This window comes from Entelurus aequoreus, linkage group LG03, assembly GCF_033978785.1.
Source record: "Entelurus aequoreus isolate RoL-2023_Sb linkage group LG03, RoL_Eaeq_v1.1, whole genome shotgun sequence".
Classification (NCBI taxonomy): domain Eukaryota; kingdom Metazoa; phylum Chordata; class Actinopteri; order Syngnathiformes; family Syngnathidae; genus Entelurus; species Entelurus aequoreus.
Genome location: NC_084733.1, coordinates 83,223,633 through 83,251,309, shown reverse-complemented (window position 1 = coordinate 83,251,309; position 27,677 = coordinate 83,223,633). Strand labels below are relative to the sequence as shown.

Sequence of the window (27,677 nt, the reverse complement as noted above, 5' to 3'; positions counted from 1 at the left end):
CCAACAAACGATTCTGTTTGACACCAGGATTAAAAAATTCATATATTAAAAAATATATATATAGATATATATATTTTTTTCCCTTTCATATCAATTAAGAACTGTTACAAACAGGAATCGCGATTCATTCCAAGAAGCGGTTTTTTTTGACACCCCGATTAAAAAATTCATATATTAAAAAAATATAGATTTTTGATTTTCTTTAAAATCAATTAAGAATCATTACAAACAAGAATTGCGATTCATTCCAACAAACGATTCTTTTTAAAACCCGGATTAAAAATGTCATATATTAAAATAAATAAAATAAAAAGATTTTAGATTTTCTTTCAAATCAATTAAGAATCGTTACAAACAGGAATCGCGATTCATTCCAACAAATGATTCTTTTTGACACCGCCATTAAAAAATGCATATCTTAAAAAAAAAAAAAAAGTTTTCATTTTCTTTCAAATCAATTAAGAATCGTTACAAACAGGAATCGCGATTCATTCCAACAAACGATTATTTTTAAAACCCGGATAAAAAATTCATATATTTAAAAAATATATATATATTTTTTTGTTTTTTTAAAATCAGATAAGAATCGTTACAAACAAGAATCGTGATTCATTCCAACAAACAATTCTTTTTGGCACCCGGATTAAAAAATTCATATATTAAATAAAAAAAATTCTGATTTTCTTTCAAATCAATTAAAAATCGTTACAAACAGGAATCGCGATTCATTCCAACAAACGATTATTTTTGACACGTCCATTAAAAAAATGCATATCTTAAAAAAATAAAAAAAAGTTTTTGTTTTCTTTCAAATCAATTAAGAAGCGTTACAAACAAGAATCGCGATTCATTCCAACAAACGATTCTTTTTGACACCCGGATTAAAAAATTCATGTATATAAAAAAAAATATTTAAAAAAAGTTTTAATTTTCATTGGTGTGCTGCTAAAAGTCAAATATATATATATATATACGATACGCCTTCTTCTCGTATCAACGATGCCAAAACGATGCCGAAATAATGCCAAATAATGCCGAAATAATGCAGTCAGAACTAATAAATAAGAAAAACAGATCTTACAATTAGTCTGACATCCAATAACATAAAACACATTGATTTCACATACATATCAGAAAGAAACATACCTCGCTGGCCTCACAAACTCTGAGGGAATAAAGTTTCTTTTTAAGCCGAGACTCCATTAACGTCTTTCATCAAATGCTTGCTGTCTCATGCTGCTTCTCTTATTCCGTCACATATTAATTGTCCCCCCAACAATGTGACCAAACCGGAAACAAAAAATATGTTCCTCTCCAATTTACATGGGTTTTGTAACAAAAATAAAGTTAACATATACTTGCATGAAATCACCAAAGGAAATGCATTTTTAATCACATTTTATGTAAATATGAACTTATATTTATACATTGTATTTATTTATTCTAACCAACTATGAAATTATATAACATATATACAATGTGCTTCTGTCAGCAGCTACATATGCTGTTAGCATCATGCTACATAAAATGTAGCATCATTCTACATATGCTGTTAGCATCATTCTACATAAAATGTAGCATCATTCTACATATGCTGTTAGCATCATGCTACATATGCTGTTAGCATCATTCTACATAAAATGTAGCATTATTCTACATATGCTGTTAGCATCATTCTACATAAAATGTAGCATCGTTCTACATATGCTGTTAGCATCGTTCTACATAAAATGTAGCATCATTCTACATATGCTGTTAGCATCATGCTACATATGTTGTTAGCATAACCTAACAATATGTGTTTTTTTTGCCCAGCTCCACTTTCACATAATTTCATGTTAATGACATCATTAAAAATGAGTCATGGTAAAATGTGTCAACTGTGATGTTTGTCATCAAAAACGCGTTCATTACTTTGGGGCAAAAGTCACATTTTTGATGATTAATTTCCCCGCACCTGCTGCTTGTCAGGGGGGCGGGGCACAGGTTAAAACATGTGACCTCCGTACAGGAAGTGCGGTGGAAAGCACGGCTGAGGTGGTGTTGTCGTTTGTCTGCGATAAAGTCTCAGAAGTTCTTGTAAAAGTATTTTTGTCTTCTATGTTGGTAATAAAAATATATTTATACCAAACGGTAATGGAAACTAGCGTATCGCATGTCAATAACCTCATGTTGTGTCCCAACCAGACAAGCTGTGGATTATACACAAATATATATATATATATATATATATATATATATATATATATATATATATATATATATATATATATATATATATATATATATATATATATATATATATATATATATATATATATATATATAGAATCGATTCTGAATCGAACAACAAACGATTCTTTTTGACACCAGGATTAAAAAATGTATATATTTTTTTAAAAATTAAATAAAAGATTTTAGATTTTCTTTCAAATAAATTAAGAATCGCTACAAACAGGAATCATGATTAATTCCAACAAACGATTATTTTTGACACAAGGATTTAAAAAAGAATATATTAAAAAAAATATATATTTTTTTTTTTTTCTTTCAAATCAATTAAAAATCGTTACAAACAAGAATCGCGATTCATTCCAACAAACGATTCTTTTTGACACCCGGATTAAAAAATTCTTATATTTAGAAAATAAAATAAAATAGATTTTTGATTTTCTTTCAAATCAATTAAGAATCACTACAAACAGGAATCGTGATTCATTCTAACAAACGATTCTTTTTGACACCAGTATTAAAAAATTCATATATTAAAAAAAAAATATATATATATATTTTTTTTAAAATTTTCTTTCAAATCAATTAAGAATTGTTACAAACAAGAATCGCGATTCATTCCAACAAACGATTCTTTTTGACACCCGGATTAAAAAATTCTTATATTTAAAAAATAAAATAAAATAGATTTTTGATTTTCTTTCAAATCAATTAAGAATCACTACAAACAGGAATCGTGATTCATTCCAACAAACGATTCTCTTTGACACCAGGATTAAAAAATGTATATATTAAAAAATATGTATATATATGTATATTTTTTTAAATTTTTCTTTCAAATCAATTAAGAATTGTTACAAACAAGAATCACGATTCATTCCAACAAACGATTCTTTTTGACACCCCGATTAAAAAATTAATGCATTTAAAAAAAAAAAAAGTTTTGATTTTCTTTCAAATCAATTAAGAATGGTTACAAACAAGAATCGTGATTCATTCCAAAAAACGATTCTTTTTGGCAGCCGAATTAAACATTTCATATATTAAAAATAAATAGATTTGTGATTTTCTTTCAAATCAATTAAGAATCGTTACAAACAAGAATCGTGATTCATTTCAACAAACGATTCTTTTTGATACCCGGATTAAAAAATTAATATATTAAAAAAATTTGTATTTTGTATTTTTCATTTTCTTTCATATCAATTAAGAATCGTTACAAACAGGAATCGCGATTCATTTCAACACAAGATTCTTTTTGACACCCAGATTTAAAATTTCATACATTTAAAATAAAAAAAATATACATTTTTGATTTTCTTTAAAATCAATTAAGAATCGTTACAAGCAGGAATCGCGATTCATTCCAACAAATGATTCTTTTTGACACCGCCATTAAAAAATGCATATCTTAAAAAAAAAAAAAAGTTTTCATTTTCTTTCAAATCAATTAAGAATCGTTACAAACAGGAATCGCGATTCATTCCAACAAACGATTATTTTTAAAACCCGGATAAAAAATTCATATATTTAAAAAATATATATATATTTTTTTGTTTTTGTTTTTTTAAAATCAGATAAGAATCGTTACAAACAAGAATCGTGATTCATTCCAACAAACAATTCTTTTTGGCACCCGGATTCAAAAATTCATATATTAAAAAAAAAAAAAATTCTGATTTTCTTTCAAATCAATTAAAAATCGTTACAAACAGGAATCGCGATTCATTCCAACAAACGATTATTTTTGACACGTCCATTAAAAAAATGCATATCTTAATTTTTTTTTAAAAAGTTTTCATTTTCTTTCAAATCAATTAAGAATCGTTACAAACAGGAATCGCGATTCACTCCAACAAACAATTATTTTTGACAACCGGATAAAAAATTCATATATTTAAAAAAAATATATATTTTTTGGTTTGTTTTTGTTTTCTTTCAAATCAATTAAGAAGCGTTACAAACAAGAATCGCGATTCATTCCAACAAACGATTCTTTTTGACACCCGGATTAAAAAATTAATGTATATAAAAAAAAATATTTTAAAAAAGTTTTCATTTTCATTGGTGTGCTGCTAAAAGTCAAATATATATATATATACGATACGCCTTCTTCTCGTATCAACGATGCCAAAACGATGCCGAAATAATGCCGAAATAATGCCAAATAATGCCAAATAATGCCGAAATAATGCCGTCAGAACTAATAAATAAGAAAAACAGAACTTACAATTAGTCTGACATCCAATAACATAAAACACATTGATTTCACATACATATCAGAAAGAAACATACCTCGTTGGCCTCACAAACTCTGAGGGAATAAAGTTTCTTTTTAAGCCGAGACTCCATTAACGTCTTTCATCAAATGCTTGCTGTCTCATGCTGCTCCTCTTATTCCGTCACATATTAATTGTCCCCCCAACAATGTGACCAAACCGGAAACAAAAAATATGTTTCTCTCCAATTTACATGGGTTTTGTAACAAAAATAAAGTTAACATATACTTGCATGAAATTACCAAAGGAAATACATTTTTAATCACATTTTATGTAAATATGAACTTATATTTATGCATTGTATTTATTTATTCTAACCAACTATGAAATTATATAACATATATACAATATGCTTCTGTCAGCAGCTACATATGCTGTTAGCATCATGCTACATAAAATGTAGCATCATTCTACATATGCTGTTAGCATCATTCTACATAAAATGTAGCATTATTCTACATATGCTGTTAGCATCATTCTACATAAAATGTAGCATCATTCTACATATGCTGTTAGCATCGTTCTACATAAAATGTAGCATCATTCTACATATGCTGTTAGCATCATTCTACATAAAATGTAGCATCATTCTACACATGCTGTTAGCATCATGCTACATATGTTGTTAGCATAACCTAACAATATGTGTTTTTTTTGCCCAGCTCCCCTTTCACATAATTTCATGTTAATGACATCATTAAAAATGAGTCATGGTAAAATGTGTCAACTGTGATGTTTGTCATCAAAAAGGCGTTCATTACTTTGGGGCAAAAGTCACATTTTTGATGATTAATTTCCCCGCACCTGCTGCTTGTCAGGGGGGCGGGGCACAGGTTAAAACATGTGACCTCCGTACAGGAAGTGCGGTGGAAAGCACGGCTGAGGTGGTGTTGTCGTTTGTCTGCGATAAAGTCTCAGAAGTTCTTGTAAAACTATTTTTGTCTTCTATGTTGGTAATAAAAATATATTTATACCAAACGGTAATGGAAACTAGCGTATAGCAGATTCTGAATCGAACAACAAACGATTCTTTTTGATACCAGGATTAAAAAATGTATATATTTTTTAAAAAATTAAATAAAAGATTTTAGATTTTCTTTCAAATCAATTAAGAATCGTTACAAACAATAATGGCGATTCATTCCAATAAACGATTCTTTTTGACACCCGGATTAAAAAATTCTTATATTTTAAAAAAAAAAAAAAAAGATTTTTGATTTTCTTTCAAATCAATTAAGAATCGCTACAAACAGGAATCGTGATTAATTCCAACAAACGATTATTTTTGACACAAGGATTTAAAAAATAATATATTAAAAAATATATATATATTTTTTTTTTTCTTTCAAATCAATTAAAAATCGTTACAAACAAGAATCGCGATTCATTCCAACAAACGATTCTTTTTGACACCCGGATTAAAAAATTCTTATATTTAAAAAATAAAATAAAATAGATTTTTGATTTTCTTTCAAATCAATTAAGAATCGTTACAAACAGTAATCGTGATTAATTCCAACAAACGATTATTTTTGACACAAGGATTTAAAAAATAATATATTAAAAATATATATATATATATTTATATAATATATATATATATATATATATATATATATATATATATATATATATATATATATATATATATATATATATATATATATATATATATATATTTTTTTTCTTCTTTCAAATCAATTAAAAATCGTTACAAACAAGAATCGCGATTCATTCCAACAAACGATTCTTTTTGACACCCGGATTAAACAATTCTTATATTTAAAAAATAAAATAAAATAGATTTTTGATTTTCTTTCAAATCAATTAAGAATCACTACAAACAGGAATCGTGATTCATTCCAATAAACGATTCTTTTTGACACCCGGATTAAAAAATTCTTATATTTAAAAAAAAAAAAAAGATTTTTGATTTTCTTTCAAATCAATTAAGAATCGCTACAAACAAGAATCCTGATTAATTCCAACAAACGATTATTTTTGACACAAGGATTTAAAAAATAATATATTAAAAAAAAAAATATATATATATATTTTTTCTTTCAAATCAATTAAAAATCGTTACAAACAAGAATCGCGATTCATTCCAACAAATGATTCTTTTTGACACCCGGATTAAAAAATTCTTATATTTAAAAAATAAAATAAAATAGATTTTTGATTTTCTTTCAAATCAATTAAGAATCGTTACAAACAGGAATCGTGATTAATTCCAACAAACGATTATTTTTGACACAAGGATTTAAAAAATAATATATTAAAAAAAAAAAAAAAAAAAGATTTTTGATTTTCTTTCAAATCAATTAAGAATCGCTACAAACAGGAATCGTGATTAATTCCAACAAACGATTATTTTTGACACAAGGATTTAAAAAATAATATATTTAAAAAAAAATATATATATATATATATATATATATATATATATATATATATATATATATATATATATATTTATATATATATATATATATTTTTTTTTTTTCTTTCAAATCAATTAAAAATCGTTACAAACAAGAATCGCGATTCATTCCAACAAACGATTCTTTTTGACACCCGGATTAAACAATTCTTATATTTAAAAAATAAAATAAAATAGATTTTTGATTTTCTTTCAAATCAATTAAGAATCACTACAAACAGGAATCGTGATTCATTCCAACAAACGATTCTTTTTGACACCAGGATTTAAAAAATTATATATTAAAAAATATGTATATATATGTATATTTTTTTAAATTTTCTTTCAAATCAATTAAGAATTGTTACATACAAGAATCGCGATTCATTCCAACAAACGATTCTTTTTGACACCCCGATTAAAAAATTAATGCATTTAAAAAAAAAAAATGTTTTGATTTTCTTTCAAATCAATTAAGAATGGTTACAAACAAGAATCGTGATTCATTCCAAAAAACGATTCTTTTTGGCAGCCGAATTAAACATTTCATATATTAAAAATAAATAGATTTGTGATTTTCTTTCAAATCAATTAAGAATCGTTACAAACAAGAATCGTGATTTATTTCAACAAACGATTCTTTTTGATACCCGGATTAAAAAATTAATATATTAAAAAAATTTGTATTTTGTATTTTTTATTTTCTTTCATATAAATTAAGAATCGTTACAAACAGGAATCGCGATTCATTTCAACACAAGATTCTTTTTGACACCCAGATTAAAAAATTCATACATTTAAAATAAAAATAAAAAGATTTTTAATTTTCTTTCAAATCAATTAAGAATCGTTACAAACAAGAATCGTGATTCATTCCAACAAACGATTCTGTTTGACACCAGGATTAAAAAATTCATATATTAAAAAAAATATATATAGATATATATATATTTTTTCCTTTCATATCAATTAAGAACCGTTACAAACAGGAATCGCGATTCATTCCAAGAAGCGTTTTTTTTTGACACCCCGATTAAAAAATTCATATATTAAAAAAAAAATAGATTTTTGATTTTCTTTCAAATCAATTAAGAATCATTACAAACAAGAATTGCGATTCATTCCAACAAACGATTCTTTTTAAAACCCGGATTAAAAATGTTATATATTAAAATAAATAAAATAAAAAGATTTTAGATTTTCTTTCAAATCAATTAAGAATTGTTACAAACGGGAATCGCGATTCATTCCAACAAACGATTCTTTTTGACACCCGGATTAAAAAATTAATATCTTAAAAAAAAAAGAAGGCTTAATTTTCTTTCAAATCAATTAAGAATCGTTACAAACAAGAATCACGATTCATTCCAACAAACGATTCTTTTTAAAACCCGGATAAAAAATTCATACATATTTTAAAAAAATTTATATATATTTTTTTGCTTTTGTTTTTTAAAAAATCAATTAAGAATCGCTACAAACAAGAATTGGGATTCATTCCAACAAACGATTCTTTTTGGCACCCGGATTAAAAAATTCATATATTAAAAAAATATATATAAATATTTCTGATTTTCTTTCAACTCAATTAAGAATTGTTACAAACAAGAATCGCGATTCATTCCAACAAACGATTCTTTTTAAAAGCCGGATAAAAAATTCATATATTTAAAAAAGATATATATATATATATTTGTTTGTTTTTTTGTTTTTTAAATCAATTAAGAATCGTTACAAACAAGAATCGTCATTCATTCCAACAAACGATTCTTTTTGACACCCGGTTCAAAAAAATTAATATATTAAAAAAAATAAAATAGATTTTTGATTTTCTTTCAAATCAATTAAGAATCGTTACAAACAAGAAAACATGATTAATTCCAACAAATGATTCTTTTTGACACCCGGTTTAAAAAAATTCATATATTAAAAAAAATAAAATAGATTTTTGATTTTCTTTCAAATCAATTAAGAATCGTTACAAACAAGAATCGTGATTCATTCCAACAAACGATTCTTTTTGACACCACGATTAAAAAATTCATATATTGAAAAAAAAAATTAAAAAGTTAACATTTTCTTTAAAAATCAATCAAGAATCGTTACGAACAAGAATCACGATTCATTCCAACAAATGATTTTTTTTGAAACCCGGATTAAAAATTAATATATTTAAAAAAAATATATATATATTTTTGTTTTTTTAAAATCAATTAAGAATCGTTACAAACAAGAATCGCGATTAATTCCAACAAACGATTCTTTTTAAAACCCGGATTAAAAATTAATATATTTAAAATATATATATATCCATCCATCCATCCATTTTCTACCGCTTATTCCCTTCGGGGTCGCGGGGGGCGCTGGAGCCTATCTCAGCTATATATATATATATATATATATATATATATATATATATATATATATATATATATTTGAAATCAATTAAGAATCGTTACAAACAAGAATCGCGATTAATTCCAACAAACGATTATTTTTAAAACCCGGATTAAAAATTAATATATTTAATATATATATATATATATATATATATATATATATATATATATATATATATATATATATATATATATATATATATATATATATATATATATATAAATTAAGAATCGTTACAAACAGGAATCGCGATTCATTCCAACAAACGATTCTTTTTGACACCACGATTAAAAAATTCATATATTGAAAAAAAAAATTAAAAAGTTAACATTTTCTTTAAAAATCAATCAAGAATCGTTACGAACAAGAACCACGATTCATTCCAACAAATGATTTTTTTTGAAACCCGGATTAAAAATTAATATATTTTAAAAAAATATATATATATTTTTGTTTTTTTAAAATCAATTAAGAATCGTTACAAACAAGAATCGCGATTAATTCCAACAAACGATTCTTTTTAAAACCCGGATTAAAAATTAATATATTTAAAATATATATATATCCATCCATCCATCCATTTTCTACCGCTTATTCCCTTCGGGGTCGCGGGGGGCGCTGGAGCCTATCTCAGCTATATATATATATATATATATATATATATATATATATATATATATATATATATATATATATATATATATATATATATATTTGAAATCAATTAAGAATCGTTACAAACAAGAATCGCGATTAATTCCAACAAACGATTATTTTTAAAACCCGGATTAAAAATTAATATATTTTATATATATATATATATATATATATATATATATATATATATATATATATATATATATATATATATATATATGTCTTAATTAGATTATCCAAAAAATAGTGCTCGATACCGTGGTAGAGCGTAATGTATGTGTGGGAAAAAATCACAAGACTATTTCATCTCTACAGGCCTGTTTCATGAGGGATTTCCTCAATCCTCAGGAGATTTTAATGGAAGCATTCACATACCATGGTTTATATAGGGCACAGAGCGGGTGGGTACAGGCAGGCGTGGGGGCGTGGTGATTGACTCATGTGTTACCTAGGAGGTGTTTCCTTCTGTGACGGCATGCTGATACAATTTCGCTGCGCTTGTTGAGGGATGACAACTCTGGGCGGTATATGATAAACAGTTTCTCTTTTAAGCATAGGTTGCACCTTTTGTTACCACTGTTGTAAGGTGTGCTGGATGCAAGAATTTGCCATGTTATTGAGTATTCAACATTATTGTCTTTGAGATTCCAAATGTGTTTGCTGAGTTCTGTAGTGTTCCGGAGATGCAAAAGACTCCGGAACACTACAGAACTCAGCAAACACATTTGGAATCTCAAAGACAATAATGTTGAATACTCAATAACATGGCAAATTCTTGCATCCAGCACACCTTACAACAGTGGTAACAAAAGGTGCAACCTATGCTTAAAAGAGAAACTGTTTATCATATACCGCCCAGAGTTGTCATCCCTCAACAAGCGCAGCGAAATTGTATCAGCATGCCGTCACAGAAGGAAACACCTCCTAGGTAACACATGAGTCAATCACCACGCCCCCACGCCTGCCTGTACCCACCCGCTCTGTGCCCTATATAAACCATGGTATGTGAATGCTTCCATTAAAATCTCCTGAGGATTGAGGAAATCCCTCATGAAACAGGCCTGTAGAGATGAAATAGTCTTGTGATTTTTTCCCACACATATATATATATATATATATATATATATATATATATTTGAAATCAATTAAGAATCGTTACAAACAGGAATCGCGATTCATTCCAACAAACGATTCTTTTTGACACCGCCATTAAAAAATGCATATCTTAAAAAAAAGAAAAAAGTTTTCATTTTCTTTCAAATCAATTAAGAATCGTTACAAACAGGAATCGCGATTCATTCCAACAAACGATTATTTTTAAAACCCGGATAAAAAATTCATATATTTTAAAAAAATATATTTTTTTTTTTGTTTTGTTTTTTTAAAATCAGATAAGAATCGTTACAAACAAGAATCGTGATTCATTCCAACAAACAATTCTTTTTGGCACCCCGGTTAAAAAATTCATATATTAAAAAAAAAAAAAATTCTGATTTTCTTTCAAATCAATTAAAAATCGTTACAAACAGGAATCGCGATTCATTCCAACAAACGATTCTTTTTGACACGTCCATTAAAAAAATGCATATCTTAAATTTTTTTTTAAAAGTTTTCATTTTCTTTCAAATCAATTAAGAATCGTTACAAACAGGAATCGCGATTCATTCCAACAAACGATTCTTTTTGACACCCGGATTAAAAAATGAATGTATATATAAAAAAAATTTTTTAAAAAAAGTTTTCATTTTCATTGGTGTGCTGCTAAAAGTCAAATATAAACAATAAAGTTCCCTTACTTATTGTTTTGTTATCGGTCCTGCTGTCGTTCCGTGGGTCCACAAACTTGTCCTGGTCTGCACATCTTGAGATCTTTACGAGGTCGTCAAGTCGGCTGGCGTCTCCGGGCAGATTAGAGCGCTCCCACGCGCCAACTCAACAACAATAAAGACTGGCGGGGAACATGGCCTACCTGCTGGCTTCTGGAAGTCCACACCGGTCTGAAGGTCTGACTGGGATGTGAAGACCTGAAGCCGGGTGTGCGGGAGGAGGATCGGGGAGGAGGACCGTGTGTGGACGCATTAACGCCGTGTGTCCCGACACGCCAGGAATGCGAGAGGCGTTGGCTTTGGTCACTGAGAGCCGTGCTCCTTGCAGACTTGCACGGCTAAGACCACATCTAGACCCAACACTCTCACGGCCTCAATCATAAACATTTTTTGTTGGTTTTTAACCCTTTGACCTCCTCTACTGTATCTACCACTTTACAGGCAGGGTTTATAGCAGGCACAGCAAGAACAGGGGATCTGATACAGGATGCTGGGGTCAAAGGTCAGACAAGAATGTACACGTTGATTTTTTATCATTTTTAGCCCAACCTTCAACTTTTAACACATATTTCTGTATGTGAATGGAAGAACTCTATTGATTTTGAAAGATAGCAAAGGTTAAACCAGCATGTTGATTCTCATCATTATCAACCAGTCTTACAACTTTTAGGGATTATTTATTAGTTTTGAAGCAAGAACATTATTGGTTTGTGTAATTTTTTTATAGTTATTTCTCCAAAGGTAGAGCAAGAACACTATTGATTTTGAGGAAAGTCTGAACCAGGATGCTTGAGGTGGCTGTGGGTTAAAGGTCATACAATAATGTACGTGTTGATTTGTGTCATTTTTAACAAAAACCTCCAACTTTTAATACGTATTTCTGTATGTGAATGGAAGAACCCTATTGATTTTGAAAGATAACAATAATCGGGGTCAAAGGTTAAACCAGCATGTTGATTTTTGTCATTATCAATTAGTCTTCCAACTTTTAGAGATTACTAGTTTTGAAGCAAGAACACTATTGGTTTGTATAGTTATTTACAGTTATATATTAAATGGGTAAAGCAAGAACACTATTGATTTTGAAGGGTATCTAATACAGGATGCTGGGGGTCAAAGGTCAGACACGAGTGTACTTGTTGATTTCTTTAATCATTTTTAGCCCAACCTTCAACTTTTAATACATATTTCTGTATGTGAATGGAAGAACCCTATTGATTTTGAAAGTTTGCAAAGGTTAAACCAGCGTGTTGATTTTCATCATTATCAACCAGTCTTCCAACTTTTAGGGATTATTTATTGGTTTTGACGCAAGAACACTATTGGTTTGTATCGTTTTCTATAGTTATTTCTCCAAAGGTAGAGCAAGAACACTATTGATTTTGAGGAAAGTCTGAACCAGGATGCTTGAGGTGGCTGGGGGTTAAAGGTCATACAATAATGTATGTGTTGATTTGTGTCATTTTTAACCAAACCTCCAACTTTTAATACATATTTTTGTATGTGAATGGAAGAACCCTATTGATTTTGAAAGATAACAATAATCGGGGTCAAAGGTTAAACCAGCATGTTGATTTTTGTGATTATCAACCAGTCTTCCAACTTTTAGAGATTACTAGTTTTGAAGCAAGAACACTATTGGTTTGTATAGTTATTTACAGTTATATATTAAATGGGTAAAGCAAGAACACTATTGATTTTGAAGGGTATCTAATACAGGATGCTGGGGGTCAAAGGTCAGACAAGAGTGTACTTGTTGATTTCTTTAATCATTTTTAGCCCAACCTTCAACTTTTAATACATCTTTCTGTATGTGAATGGAAGAACCCTATTGATTTTGAAAGATAGCAAAGGTTAAACCAGCGTGTTGATTTTCATCATTATCAACCAGTCTTCCAACTTTTAGGGATTATTAATTTTGAAGCAAGAACACTATTGGTTTGTATAGTTATTTACAGTTATATATCAAATGGGTAAAGCAAGAACACTATTGATTTTGAAGGGTATCTAATACAAGATGCTGGGGGTCAAAGGTCATACAAGAGTGTACTTGTTGATTTTTAAAATCATTTTTAGCCCAACCTCCAACTTTTAACACATATTTCTGTATGTGAATGGAAGAACCCTATTGATTTTGAAAGATAGCTAAGGTTAAACCAGCATGTTGATTTTCATCGTTATCAACCAGTCTTCCAACTTTTAGGGATTATTAGTTTTGAAGCAAGAACACTATTGGTTTGTATAGTTATTTACAGTTGTATATCAAATGGGTAAAGCAAGAACACTATTGATTTTGAAGGGTATTTGATACAGGATGCTGGGGGTCAAAGGTCAGACAAAAATGTATGTGTTGATTTTTTAAAATCATTTTCAGCCAAACCTTCAACTTTTAACACATATTTCTGTATGTGAATGGAAGAACCCTATTGATTTTGAAAGATAGCAAAGATTAAACCAGCATGTTGATTCTCATCGTTATCAACCAGTCTTCCAACTTTTAGGGATTATTTATTAGTTTTGAAGCAAGAACACTATTGGTTTGTATCGTTTTTTATAGTTATTTCTCCAAAGGTAGAGCAAGAACACTATTGATTTTGAGGAAAGTCTGACCCTGGATGATTGTGGTGGCTCGGGGGTCAAAGGTCAGACAAGAATGTACCTGTTGATTTTTTAAAATGATTTTTAGCCAAATCTTCAGCTTTTATTACATATTTCTATATGTGAATAGAAGAACCCTATTGCTTTTGAAAGATAGCAAAGGTTAAACCAGCATGTTGATTTTCATCGTTATCAACCAGTCTTCCAACTTTTAGGGATTATTTATTAGTTTTGACGCAAGAACACTATTGGTTTGTATATTTTTTTTTTTATAGTTATTTCTCCAAAGGTAGAGCAAGAACACTATTGATTTTGAGGAAAGTCTGACCCAGGATGCTTGTGGTGGCTCGGGGGTCAAACTTCAGACAAGAATGTACTTGTTGATTTATGTCTTTTTTTTGTCAAACCCCCAACTTTTATTACATATTTCTGTATGTGAATGGAAGAACCCTATTGATTTTGAAAGATACCAGTACTCGCGGTCAAAGGTCAGACCAGCATGTTGATTTTCATCATCATCAACCAGTCTATCAACTTTTAGGGAGTGTTTATTAGTTTTGACACAAGAACACTATTAGTTATTATTACACCAACCCCATCCTGCCCTGCCTCGCCAATATCACAACGCTAAACGACAGTGTTTGACTCATTATCGCCCCCCCGTGGGTGGCTTGTGTACTACATCTGTGTGCTAAAAAGAGAGATTCGGTTCTCTGGCGCTTCATTTCCTGTGGTTTACTTCTCTTCAAAATAAAACACTTTGCTTTTTAGAAAAGCATTTTTTAATTATTGCACTAATTAACTTCTTTAAAACACTTTTTGATCATATTGTTTTAATTGAATTGTTTTAATTCACTCATGTTTTAGTTATTTGTATCCGTCAAAACTAGGGATGTCCGATAATGGCTTTTTTGCCAATATCGATATTCCGATATTGTCCAACTCTTAATTACCGATACCGATATCAACCGATACCGATATATACAGTCGTGGAATTAACACATTATTATGCCTAATTTGGACATGGTGAAGATAAGGTCCTTTTAAAAAAAAAATCAATACAATAAATTAAGATAAATAAATTAAAAACATTTTCTTGAATAAAAAAGAAAGTAAAACAATATAAAAACAGTTACATAGAAACTAGTAATTAATGGAAATGAGTCAAATTAACTGTTAAAGGTTAGTACTATTAGTGGAGCAGCAGCACACACAATCATGTGTGCTTACGGAACAGCCCTTTGAGACACTTGTGATTTAGGGCTATATAAATAAACATTGATTGATTGATTGACTGTATCCCTTGCAGACTGTATTGATATATATTGATATATAATGTAGGAAGCAGAATATTAATAACAGAAAGAAACAACCCTTTTGTGTGAATGAGTGTAAATGGGGGAGGGAGGTTTTTTGGGTTGGTGCACTAATTATAAGTGTATCTTGTGTTTTTTATGTGGATTTAATAAAAAATAAAAATAAAAACGATACTGATAATAAAAAAAACGATACTGATAATTTCCGATATTACATTTTAACGCGTTTATCGGCCGATAATATCGACAGACCGATATTATCGAACATCTCTAACGTTAGCTGGTTATGCTAGCTTTTTTAGCTCATTTTAATCATTTTAAACCTAAAATTTATGGATTCTAATTTTTTTCGCCATCTTGCAAGTATGTTAACTGTTCCTAATCACAACATGTCAATTAGAGATGTCCGATAATATCGGCCAATAAATGCTTTAAAATGTAATATCGGAAATTATCGGTATCGTTTTTTTTATTATCAGTTTCGGGTTGTTTTTTTTTGTTTTTTTTTAATTAAATCAACATAAAAAACATAAGATACACTTACAGTTAGTGCACCAACCCAAAAAACCTCCCTCCCCCATTTACACTCATTCACACAAAAGGGTTGTTTCTTTCTGTTATTAATATTCTGGTTCCTACATTATATATCAATATATATCAATACAGTCTGCAAGGGATACAGTCCGTAAGCACACATGATTGTGCGTGCTGCTGCTCCACTAATAGTACTAACTATTAGTAGTTAAGTAGTTAAGTCATCCATGACTTATTGTCATGGATGAGAGTTGGTGAAAGACTAGCGTGTAGTTTGATTCTATTTTTAAAAACAATCTATACATACCATAAACCTTCATATCTGTATTCTCAGCTGTTGCTTGCTAGTGAAAGTCACAACTATGGTACCAGGTTAGCCCTAAGAGGTGCTTTCACCCGTCTTAAACCCAAAAGTGATGTTTTGAAAAAGACTGTAATGTATAGGGCAATCACTTACTGGAATCGACTTCCACAATATCTGGTATCAATCACCGGCAGAGTGGGTTTTAAGAATAGACTAAGAGGAGAAGTATTGCGGAAAGAGATTATTCTAGATTGTACCTAATGTCATGACTGTTTTTATTGACTATTTTATTGATTATGGGACAAGCAGTAGAAAATGGTGGAGGGAACTTTTTTTGTCACTTATTGTTTGTCTTTGGTACACTAATGTATATATTTTAGGCCATTGGTTCTTTGTTTTATTTTTATTTTTTGCAAAAATATATATATATATCTATTTTTATATTGCTCTTTTTATCTTTGTTATGAACAATATTATGTAAACTCGAAGTTATTATTATTTTTTTGGTTCTTTGTTGTTGCTATTTTTGTATTACAACATTTTATTATTTGATCATGTTGTACTGCATTTTAATCTTTTGTTTTGTGATTGTGTGATGTTTTTGCCTGGACCCCAGGAAGAATAGTCTCCACTGCGGTGTAGACTAATGGGGATCCTTAATAAACTAAACTAAACTAAACTAAACTAACCTTTAACAGTTAATTTGACTCATTTTCATTAATTACTAGTTTCTATGTAACTGTTTTTATATTGTTTTACTTCCTTTTTTATTCAAGAAAATGTTTTTAATTTATTTATCTTATTTTATTTTATTATTATTTTTTTAAAAAGGACCTTATCTTCATCATACCTGGTTGTCCAAATTAGGCATAATAATGTGTTAATTCCACGACTGTATATATCGGTATCGGTTGATATCGGTATCGGTAATTAAGAGTTGGACAATATCGGAATATCGCATATCGGCAAAAAAGCCATTATCGGACATCCCTAATGTCAATGCTAGCATGCTAACGTCATATGCTAGTTTCAATCAGAGGTTCACAGCACAGGGAATTTTCTAGTTGTTATTTATTACCGATTTAATCTGACCCAGGATGTTCATTTAAGCCAACTTTGGATCGATATTTATGTGAATTAATGCAAGAACACTATTGACTTTGAAAGGCATCTTAAGCTTGTTTTAATGTTCAAACACAAATCCGAACGACAATTATGAGAATTGTTACTAAGCAGCAGAGACGTGGTACGAAAGCGACTTGACGTGGATGATGTCATTCCTCCTCCCAGCAGGCGCCGCTCACACCTGGATGACTTGGATGCCTGGGGGCGGAGCCAAGCGCGGCGAGCACGGGCGTCCGGCGAAGCACTGGCAGGTGAAGTTCCGGGCCCAGCCGTCGAGGTCGCGGGCGGAGGGGAGGCCCACCGCCACGTACTTCTGGCCGGAGCGCAGGATGCGGAAGTGGGCGGAGTCCAGGTGCAGGTAGTGGGAGGAGTCGAAGCTCTTCCTGACGCAGCGGCCCCGCCCCTGGCACAGGGCCCGGCCGCACAGCATGGCGGCCGCCGTCACGTTGGCGAGGTACGGGTTGAGCGTGGACGTCAGGTAGTCGGACAGCGACTGACAGGACGACTGTGGGAGAGAGAGAGGGAGAGAGGAGGCGGGGCTTACAGGTGAGCTTCAGGTAAGGTTAGTCATCACCGTTATTATTGGCTTATTTACTTGAATAAAGTAAGTAAATATACTCTAATTACACACTTTTGCAACACTTATAAGTGCACAAAATGTGCACAAACTTCTTCACTTTTTTCTCATCTGGCGTCCGAGATAAGAAAGTACTTCCTGTTGGAAAAAGGAAGCGTCGGTTTTCGACTCATCTGCTGACTAATTGTGGCGTCAACGTTCCCACGTGTAATATTTCAAATATTTATTCTTGCTAAAGTGGCAGCGCTCGTTATTAATAATAAAACAAAAGAAAGACACAAAAGTATTTATAATAAAAATAAATACAAAGAACACAAAGTCAAATACATACATATACAGTTTATTGGTAATAATAATGTTGTGATAAATATACAATTTATCACAAAATATTATAAAATGTTTTAAATATACTTATAAAATAATACAGAAATATTATAAGATACTTTGATAAATATTTAAAAAAAATACCTAAATAAATGTTATAAACTACTTGTATAAGTAGCATCACAATTATAGCTAAATACTGTAAAATACATAAATATCATAAGATTCAAAGCTACATGTGTGAAATATACCTATAATATAAATATATTAATTCATATGATAAAATACCCAGACAAATATCATAAACTTTTATACCAAACTAAAATAAAATACCTAAATAAATATTAATAAATAACAGATGAATAAAAGGAAATACGTTCATACATATTTTATAACAACTAAATAAATATGATGAATAATAAATAAATTGTTAAATACGATAGAAAAAATAAATATCGTAAAATCCACCGATACATTATTCAATAATAAGTATCATAAAATACCTAGATAAATATTAAATTTATAGTTAAATATTATAAAATACCTGCCCTAGAAAAATATCTTCAAATCCAGCGATAAATATTAAAAATGTTCATGGATACATTTCGGAAGATACGTGGATAATTATTCTAAAATACTTAGATAAATACAAAATTCATAAATATCATAACATTCAAAGATACATTTGTGAAATATACCTATATTATAAATATATTAATTAATATGAAAAAATACCCAGACAAATATCATAAACTTCTATACCAAACTAAAATAAAATACCTAAATAAATATTAATAAATACAGATAAATACTAGGAAATGCATTCATACATATTTTATAACAACTAAATAAATATTATAAAACACTTATATATATAATAAATACATTGTTAAATACTATAGAAAAAATTAATATCGTAAAATCCACCGATAGATATTTCAATAATGAGTATTATAAAATACCTAGATAAATATTACATTTATAGTTAAATATTATAAAATACCTGCCCTAGAAAAATATCTTCAAATACAGCGATACATTTTTTAAATTTTCATGGATACATTTCGGAAGATACGTGGATAATTATTCTAAAATACTTAGATAAATACAAAATACATAAATATCATAACATTCAAAGATACATTTGTGAAATATACCTACGTTTTAAATATTTTAATTAATATAATAAAATACCCAGACAAATATCATAAACGTCTATACCAAACTAAAATCAAATACCAAAATAAATACTATTAAATACAGATAAATAAAAGGAAATACGTTCATACATATTTTATAACAACTAGATAAATATGATAAATAATAAATAAATGGTTAAATACGATAGAAAAAATAAATATCGTCAAATCCACGATACATATTTCAATAATAAGTATTATAAAATACCTAGATAAATATTACATTTATAGTTAAATATTATAAAATACCTTCCCTAGAAAAATATCTTCAAATCCAGCGATAAATATTAAAAAATTTCATGGATACATTTCGGAAGATACGTGGATAATTATTCTAAAATATTTAGATAAATACAAAATACATAAATATCATAAGATTAAAAGATACATTTGTGAAATATACCTATATTATAAATATATTAATTAATATGATAAAATACCCAGACAAATATCATAAACTTTTATACCAAACTAAAATAAAATACCAAAATAAATATTAATAAATAACAGATAAATAAAAGGAAAAACGTTCACACATATTTTATAACAACTAAATAAATATGATAAAATACTTTTATAAATAATAAATCAATTGTTAAATACGATAGAAAAAATAAATATCGTAAAATCCACCGATACATATTTTAATAATAAGTATCATAAAATACCTAGATAAATATTAAATTTATAGTTTAATATTATAAAATACCTGCCCTAGAAAAATATCTTAAAATCCAGTGATAAATATTACAAATTTTCATGGATACATTTTGGAAGACACGTGGATAATTATTCTAAAATACTTAGATAAATACAAAATACATAAATATCAATAACATTCAAAGATACATGTGTGAAATATACCTATATTATGAATATATTCATTAATATGATAAAATACCCAGACAAATATCATAAACTTCTATACCAAACTAAAATAAAATACCAAAATAAAAATTAATAAATACATATAAATAAAAGGAAATACGTTCACACATATTTTATAACAACTAAATAAATATGATAAAATACTTTTATAAATAATAAATAAATTGTTAAATACGATAGAAAAAATACCTAGATAAATATTACATTTATAGTTAAATATTCTAAAATACCTGCCCTAGAAAAATATTCTAAAATCCAGCGATAAATATTAAAAATGTTCATGGATACATTTCAGAAGATACGTTGATAATTATTCTAAAAATACTTAGATAAATACAAAATACATAAATATCATAACATTCAAAGATACATTTGTGAAATATACCTATATTATAAATATATTAATTGATATGATAAAATACCCAGACAAATATCATAAACGTTTATACCAAACTAAAATACCAAAATAAATATTAATAAATACAGATAAATACTAGGAAGTACGTTCATAAATATTTTACAACAACTAAATAAATATTATAAAATACTTATATAAATAATAAATAAATTGTTAAATACGATAGAAAAAATAAATATCGTAAAATCCACCGATACATATTTCAATAATAAGTATGACAAAATACTTAGATAAATATAAAATGTATAGTTAAATATTATAAAATATCTGCCCTACAAAAATATCTTAAAATCCAGCAATAAATATAAAAAAATTTCATGGATACATTTTGAAAGATATGTGGATAATTATTCTAAGATACTTAGATAAATACAATATACATAAATATAATAACATTCACAGAATATAAAATAAGTTGATAAATATTGTAAAATTCCTTGAATAGTATAAAATTCATAAATACATATTTTAAATGTACCAATATTATAAAATACCTATATGAATACCATAAAATGTATCCCTACATATTTTAAAATATTTTAAATATACCAATATTATATATATATAAAAAAAAGAATTAACACAAAATAGATTATCTATTTAATGGAGGACTGTAGTTCAGCATGGAACTGGCACCCAAGGTTATTACAAGTATTGATTTTGAACGGAGAATCGATTCTGAATCGAATCGTTACCCCCAAGAATCGAATCGTCCGGTACCCAAAGATTCCCAGGCCTACGTTTGGAAGTAGGTTTGTCGGTTGCCATGGTTACCTTGCTATCGTAGTCTCCGGTCCCGCCCCACATGACCACCCCGGCGGCCCCCAGAGCGGCGGACTCGCCCACCGTGCTCACCAGGTCCACCTGGAACACACCACACCATTACTCGCCTGTGGGCGTGGCCTCGTTGCCGAGCGACGTCAAAGCGCGGGCGACCGACCTGGCTCTCGAAGGCGGCGGTCTGGCCTCGATACAGCGGCCTGGAGTAGACGTAGGTGGGCGCCGCGTACGGGCGCTCGGGCAGCGCCGCCACCCGGAGCGCCTCCCGCACCCGGTGGCGGGCGTAGAGCGCGGCCCGGGGGGAGTCCCTGAGGGCCGGGTGGAGGTAGATGGATGGGAAGAGGGCGGTGCTGCGCTCCCACAACCACATCAGCTGCTGGTTCTGCTGGCGGGCCCTGGTGGAGCAGACTCCCGTGTAGCCGGGCCGGTCCCAGTCGTAGTTGTGGCAGTAAGGGAAGGAGTAGAACCCCCAGCTGCGACTGGGACGCTCGGCCTCACCCAAGGCGATGGTGCGCTCCATGAAGCGCCGCCCCGCCCGCTGGAACTGATCCGCGGCCAGCTGGGAGACTTTCTTCATGGGCAGGAAGGGGGAGGTCTGCAGGGCGGCGGCGAGGGACAGCTTCTGGTACACCCGCTTGGACCCCCAGTTCTGGGCCCACAGCGGCCGCCAGGACTCCCAGTCGATGACGGCGAGGCCCGGGGACTCGTCCTCGGGGATCAGGCGCTCGATCTGACCCCGCGCCCTAAGCAGGTGGGCGGTCAGGTTGCCGTTCTGGGGGACACCTCCACCCTGGCGCTTGCCGGGGTCCACCTTGGGGTAGACGCCCAGGCGGTCCTCGTAGAAGATGGTCAGGAACTGCCCGGGAACGGGGGCCGTCGTGGTCACCGCCTGGAACGCCGCCGTGTCCAAAGGGACGCCCAGCTGCTGGCACCGCTCCAAGGGGGCGTTCCACACGGCCACGAAGGGGTGGTCTGGGATCAGGGGCGGGGCGCTCGGCGGCACGGCGGCCGATACCTCGCCATCGATGGCCACCGTGACCTCGATGATGATGGCGAAGGTCAGGAACCTCTTCATGCTTCTGAGGACAACTCAAACAAATATTAATACACACATATACACACACGTACTACTTATTAATATACATATACACACACACATACTACTTATTAATATACATATATACACACACACGTACTACTTATTAATATACATATATACACACACGTACTACTTATTAATATACATATACACACACGTACTACTTATTAATATACATATACACACACACATACTACTTATTAATATACATATACACACACACATACTACTTATTAATATACATATATACACACACGTACTACTTATTAATATACATATACACACACACACAAAAGTACTACTTATCAATATACACGTACTGTACACACACATGCTACCTAATAATACACATATATACACACACGTTTTACTTATTAATACACATATATACACACACGTACTACTTAGTAATATACACATACTGTACACACACGCACTACTTAATAATACACATGTATACAAACACGTACTATATATTAATACACATTTACTGTACACACACGTACTACTTATTAATATACAAATACTGTACACACACATACTACATCTTAATACACATATACTGTACACACACATAATACTTATTAATACACATATATATACACACACATACTATTTATTAATATACACTTACTGTACACACGCGTACTACTTAACAATACACATATCTACACACACGTACTACGTATTAATACACATATACTATACACACGCGTACTACTAATCAGAAATATTTTAAAATCAGTCTTCAAAAAAACAAAATGTTTTTAAATAAAGTAATAATTGAAAAACATTATTTAAAAAGTTGTATTATTTAAAAAAACATAATTAATTAATTAATTAATTAAACGTTATTAATTAAAACACATGATCTAAAAACCGTATTTGATCATCAATATTAATACAAAACTTCTTTTTAAATAATAATATTATTATTAAAATAAAAAAATACTTGAAAAACAAAAAGTATCATAAAAAAATATATAATATTTTTATTTTTGAAAAATGTTTTATTTAAAAACAAAATAAAAATGTTTACATTTTGAAGGTGCTGCTACCTGCTGGTGTCGTCCTCAGCGCGTCGTCCGGCGTGGGACAGGAAACCACTTGTGTTCAACCCTTCTCATGCCTTCCTCTTTTCTCCCACCTGCCCTCGTGAAACACATCTAGCAGCGGCTCCGTCCGTGACACCACACGCAATAAACACGATGCAGACAGAGAGGAGCAAACCGTGAAGGAACAACTTTTATTTGCAGTGCGTTTACATTCGTGTGCTGCGTCGTCCTCGTCGCACGCTTCTCTACAATCATGACACAAACGTGAATTTAAAACACAAAAACAGTACTTTTTGCAGTTGCCATGAGATGAAAATCTGTTCAAAACAAGAAGTGCTACATTTCTGACTTAGCTTTTTTGAGTAAAAGTTGTGCACATTATCCAAAATAAACACAAGCTAGCGCTAGCGGGTAGCATGTACGAACACAAGCTGGCGCTAGCATGTAGCATTTGCAAATTCAAGCTAGTGCTAGCATGTAGCATTTGCAAATTCAAGCAAGTGCTAGCATGTAGCATGTACAAACACAAGCTAGTGCTAGCATGTACAAACACGAGATAGTGCTAGCATGGAGCATTTACAAACACAAGCTAGTGCTAGCATGTAGCTTTTACATACACAATCTAGTGCTAGCATGTAGCATATGCAAACACGAGATAGTGCTAGCATGGAGCATTTACAAACACAAGCTAGTGCTAGCATGTAGCTTTTACATACACAATCTAGTGCTAGCATGTAGCATATGCAAACACGAGATAGTGGTAGCATGGAGTATTTACAAACACAAGCTAGTGCTAGCATGTAGCATGTACAAACACAAGCTAGTGCTAGCATGTGCAAACACACGCTTGTGCTAGCATGTAGCATGTACAAACACAAGCTAGTGCTAGCATGTACAACCACAAGCTAGTGCTGGCATGTAGCATTTACAAACACACGCTCGTGCTCGCATGTAGCATCTACAAACACAAGCTAGTGCGAGCATGTAGCATTTACAAACACAAGCTAGTGCGAGCATGTAGCATTTGCAAATTCAAGCTAGTGCTAGCATGTAGCATTTGCAAATTCAAGCAAGTGCTAGCATGTAGCATGTACAAACGCAAGCTAGTGCTAGCACAGAGCATATACAAATACAAGCTAGTGCTAGCATGTAGCTTTTACACACACAATCTAGTGCTAGCATGTAGCATATGCAAACACGAGATAGTGCTAGCATGGAGTATTTACAAACACAAGCTAGTGCTAGCATGTAGCATGTACAAACACAAGTTAGTGCTAGCATGTACAAACACACGCTTGTGCTAGCATGTAGCATGTACAAACACAAGCTAGTGCGAGCATGTAGCATTTACAAACACACTCTCGTGCTCGCATGTAGCATCTACAAACACAAGCTAGTGCGAGCATGTAGCATTTACAAACACACGCTAGTGCGAGCATGTAGCATTTGCAAATTCAAGCTAGTGCTAGCATGTAGCATTTGCAAATTCAAGCAAGTGCTAGCATGTAGCATGTACAAACACAAGCTAGTGCTAGCACAGAGCATATACAAATACAAGCTAGTGCTAGCATGTAGCTTTTACACACACGATCTAGTGCTAGCATGTAGCATATGCAAACACGAGATAGTGCTAGCATGGAGTATTTACAAACACAAGCTAGTGCTAGCATGTAGCATGTACAAACACAAGTTAGTGCTAGCATGTACAAACACACGCTTGTGCTAGCATGTAGCATGTACAAACACACGCTTGTGCTAGCATGTAGCATGTACAAACACAAGCTAGTGCTAGCATGTAGCATTTACAAACACACTCTCGTGCTCGCATGTAGCATCTACAAACACAAGCTAGTGCGAGCATGTAGCATTTACAAACACACGCTAGTGCGAGCATGTAGCATTTACAAACACACGCTAGTGTTAGCATGTAGCATCTACAAACACAAGCTAGTGCTGGCATGTAGCATGTACAAACACAAGCTAGTGCGGGCATGTAGCATTTACAAACACACACCAGCGTTAGCTTGTAGCATTTACAAACACACGCCAGTGTTAGCATGTAGCATGTACAAACACAAGCTAGTGCTAGCATGTAGCATGTACAAACACAAGCTAGTGCTAGCATGTAGCATGTACAAACACAAGACACAAGCTAGTGCTAGCATGTAGCATGTACAAACACGCTCGTTGGTTAGCATGACTAAAAGGCTCTACTGTAAAATGTGTCTAAAAATAGTGGTCCTAGGCTCTGGGTTTGGTGTTGAAGTGTTTCACGTAGACTCCAAAAAGCGCTCGTACATTCACAACTTGTTCAACTTTGGTAATAAGCGGAGGACGCGGCGAGTTAGCCGAGGTCCGCCTTTTTATGTGCCGACATCTCCTTCAGTGTCTGTCACAGCTACATGGCGCCACTACAAACTCAGTTCAGCGCCAAATAAAGAGTACTTGTTTTTTTGTTTGTTAGTAAAACCAACACAAAATGGCAGAAAAAAGCTTCAAAATACAATATTTGGACTCAAAAAACATAAACAGTTTATAAAGATATAAAAAAAAAGTCAACAACATGCCTGTTTTTCACTTTTGTTTGTTTTGAACAGCAAACAGAGGTTGCTAAAAAACACCAAAATGGCCGCCTTTGCTAAAAAGAACAAAGTGAATAAGTGACGGAATGGTTTTGTTTTTCCTCCTGCTGGTTTCAGATGGAACTACATTTAACCCAACAAGACGCGGACTACGAGAAGACTTTTGTTTTCGTACTTTGCTAGCATGTTCGCCGACCGTGCGCTAACCAAGGCAAGCTAACGCATGCTAGCGGCGGTGGCCGGTTTGTGACACGCGGACTCCTCGTCAACACCCACGTTTGTGTCGTAGCCGTCAATCAAACATGACCGACAAGTTTGACTTTAATTCTTTTCAAGTCATTTTAGCCGCGCTAGCGGTGTCAAACAAGATGGCCGACCTGTCGGTTAATGTCGGCGTTTGATCGTTTGTTGTCATTTTTGGTCATCTTGCTAGGGGTGTGGATATTTGGGCACCGAACGGATCGATCAAATTCCGATTCCTGGGGTGACGATTCCATTCGATTCGGATCCGATTCTCCCTTCAAACTGATTCTCGCAGCGTATTATTTGGTATAATAACAATAATGTAACTTTTTCCAAACAGGTTAAAGGTTAGAAAAGCTAAAAAAAAATATATATGTATTAAAAATATATGTATGTATATATATGTGTGTTTATATATGTATGTATATATTACATATATATATACATATATAGTATTTATATACATATATGCTATATATACACATATGTGTATATGTATATATACAGTATATATGTGTTTATATATGTATATATACATATAGACACATACATATATACTGTATATATAAATACATATATGTATATATATACAGTATATATATGTGTTTATATATGTATTTATACATATATACACATACATACTTATATACTGTATATATAAATACATATATTTATATATATATATGTGTATGTATACAGTATATGTGTATGTATATACAATATATATACATACAGCAGTATATATGTGTTTGTATATACACATACATATATACATACACACACATATATATGTGTATATATACATACAGTATATGTGTT

The 27,677-nt window shown here is 31.4% G+C and overlaps 2 protein-coding genes across 5 annotated transcripts in view; one reads left to right on the top strand and one right to left on the bottom strand.

Annotated features, from left to right (window-relative positions):
- gpr37a (G protein-coupled receptor 37a) overlaps positions 1-27,677 on the top strand; it is a 121,167-nt gene that overhangs the window by 40,502 nt on the left and 52,988 nt on the right. Inside the window, exon 5 of the mRNA XM_062042976.1 lies at positions 17,859-18,250. The gene's annotated coding sequence lies outside the window, so the exon portion shown is untranslated. The remainder of the gene's footprint in view (positions 1-17,858; positions 18,251-27,677) is intronic.
- On the bottom strand, positions 17,635-24,195 carry LOC133646978 (hyaluronidase-1-like). Of its 4 annotated transcripts, none has more exons than XM_062042983.1 (4): positions 24,018-24,195; positions 22,040-22,958; positions 21,874-21,963; positions 17,635-18,198 (listed from the first exon to the last, which is right to left on the bottom strand). In XM_062042983.1, the coding sequence occupies exons 2-4, from the start codon at positions 22,952-22,954 to the stop codon at positions 17,869-17,871; spliced, it is 1,335 nt and encodes a 444-aa protein (XP_061898967.1). In that variant the 5' UTR covers positions 22,955-22,958; positions 24,018-24,195; the 3' UTR covers positions 17,635-17,868. The 4 variants fall into 4 exon arrangements, with proteins under 4 accessions (XP_061898967.1, XP_061898965.1, XP_061898964.1 ...); XM_062042981.1 differs by having other exon boundaries at positions 24,037-24,195; XM_062042980.1 differs by having other exon boundaries at positions 22,040-22,968; positions 24,037-24,194.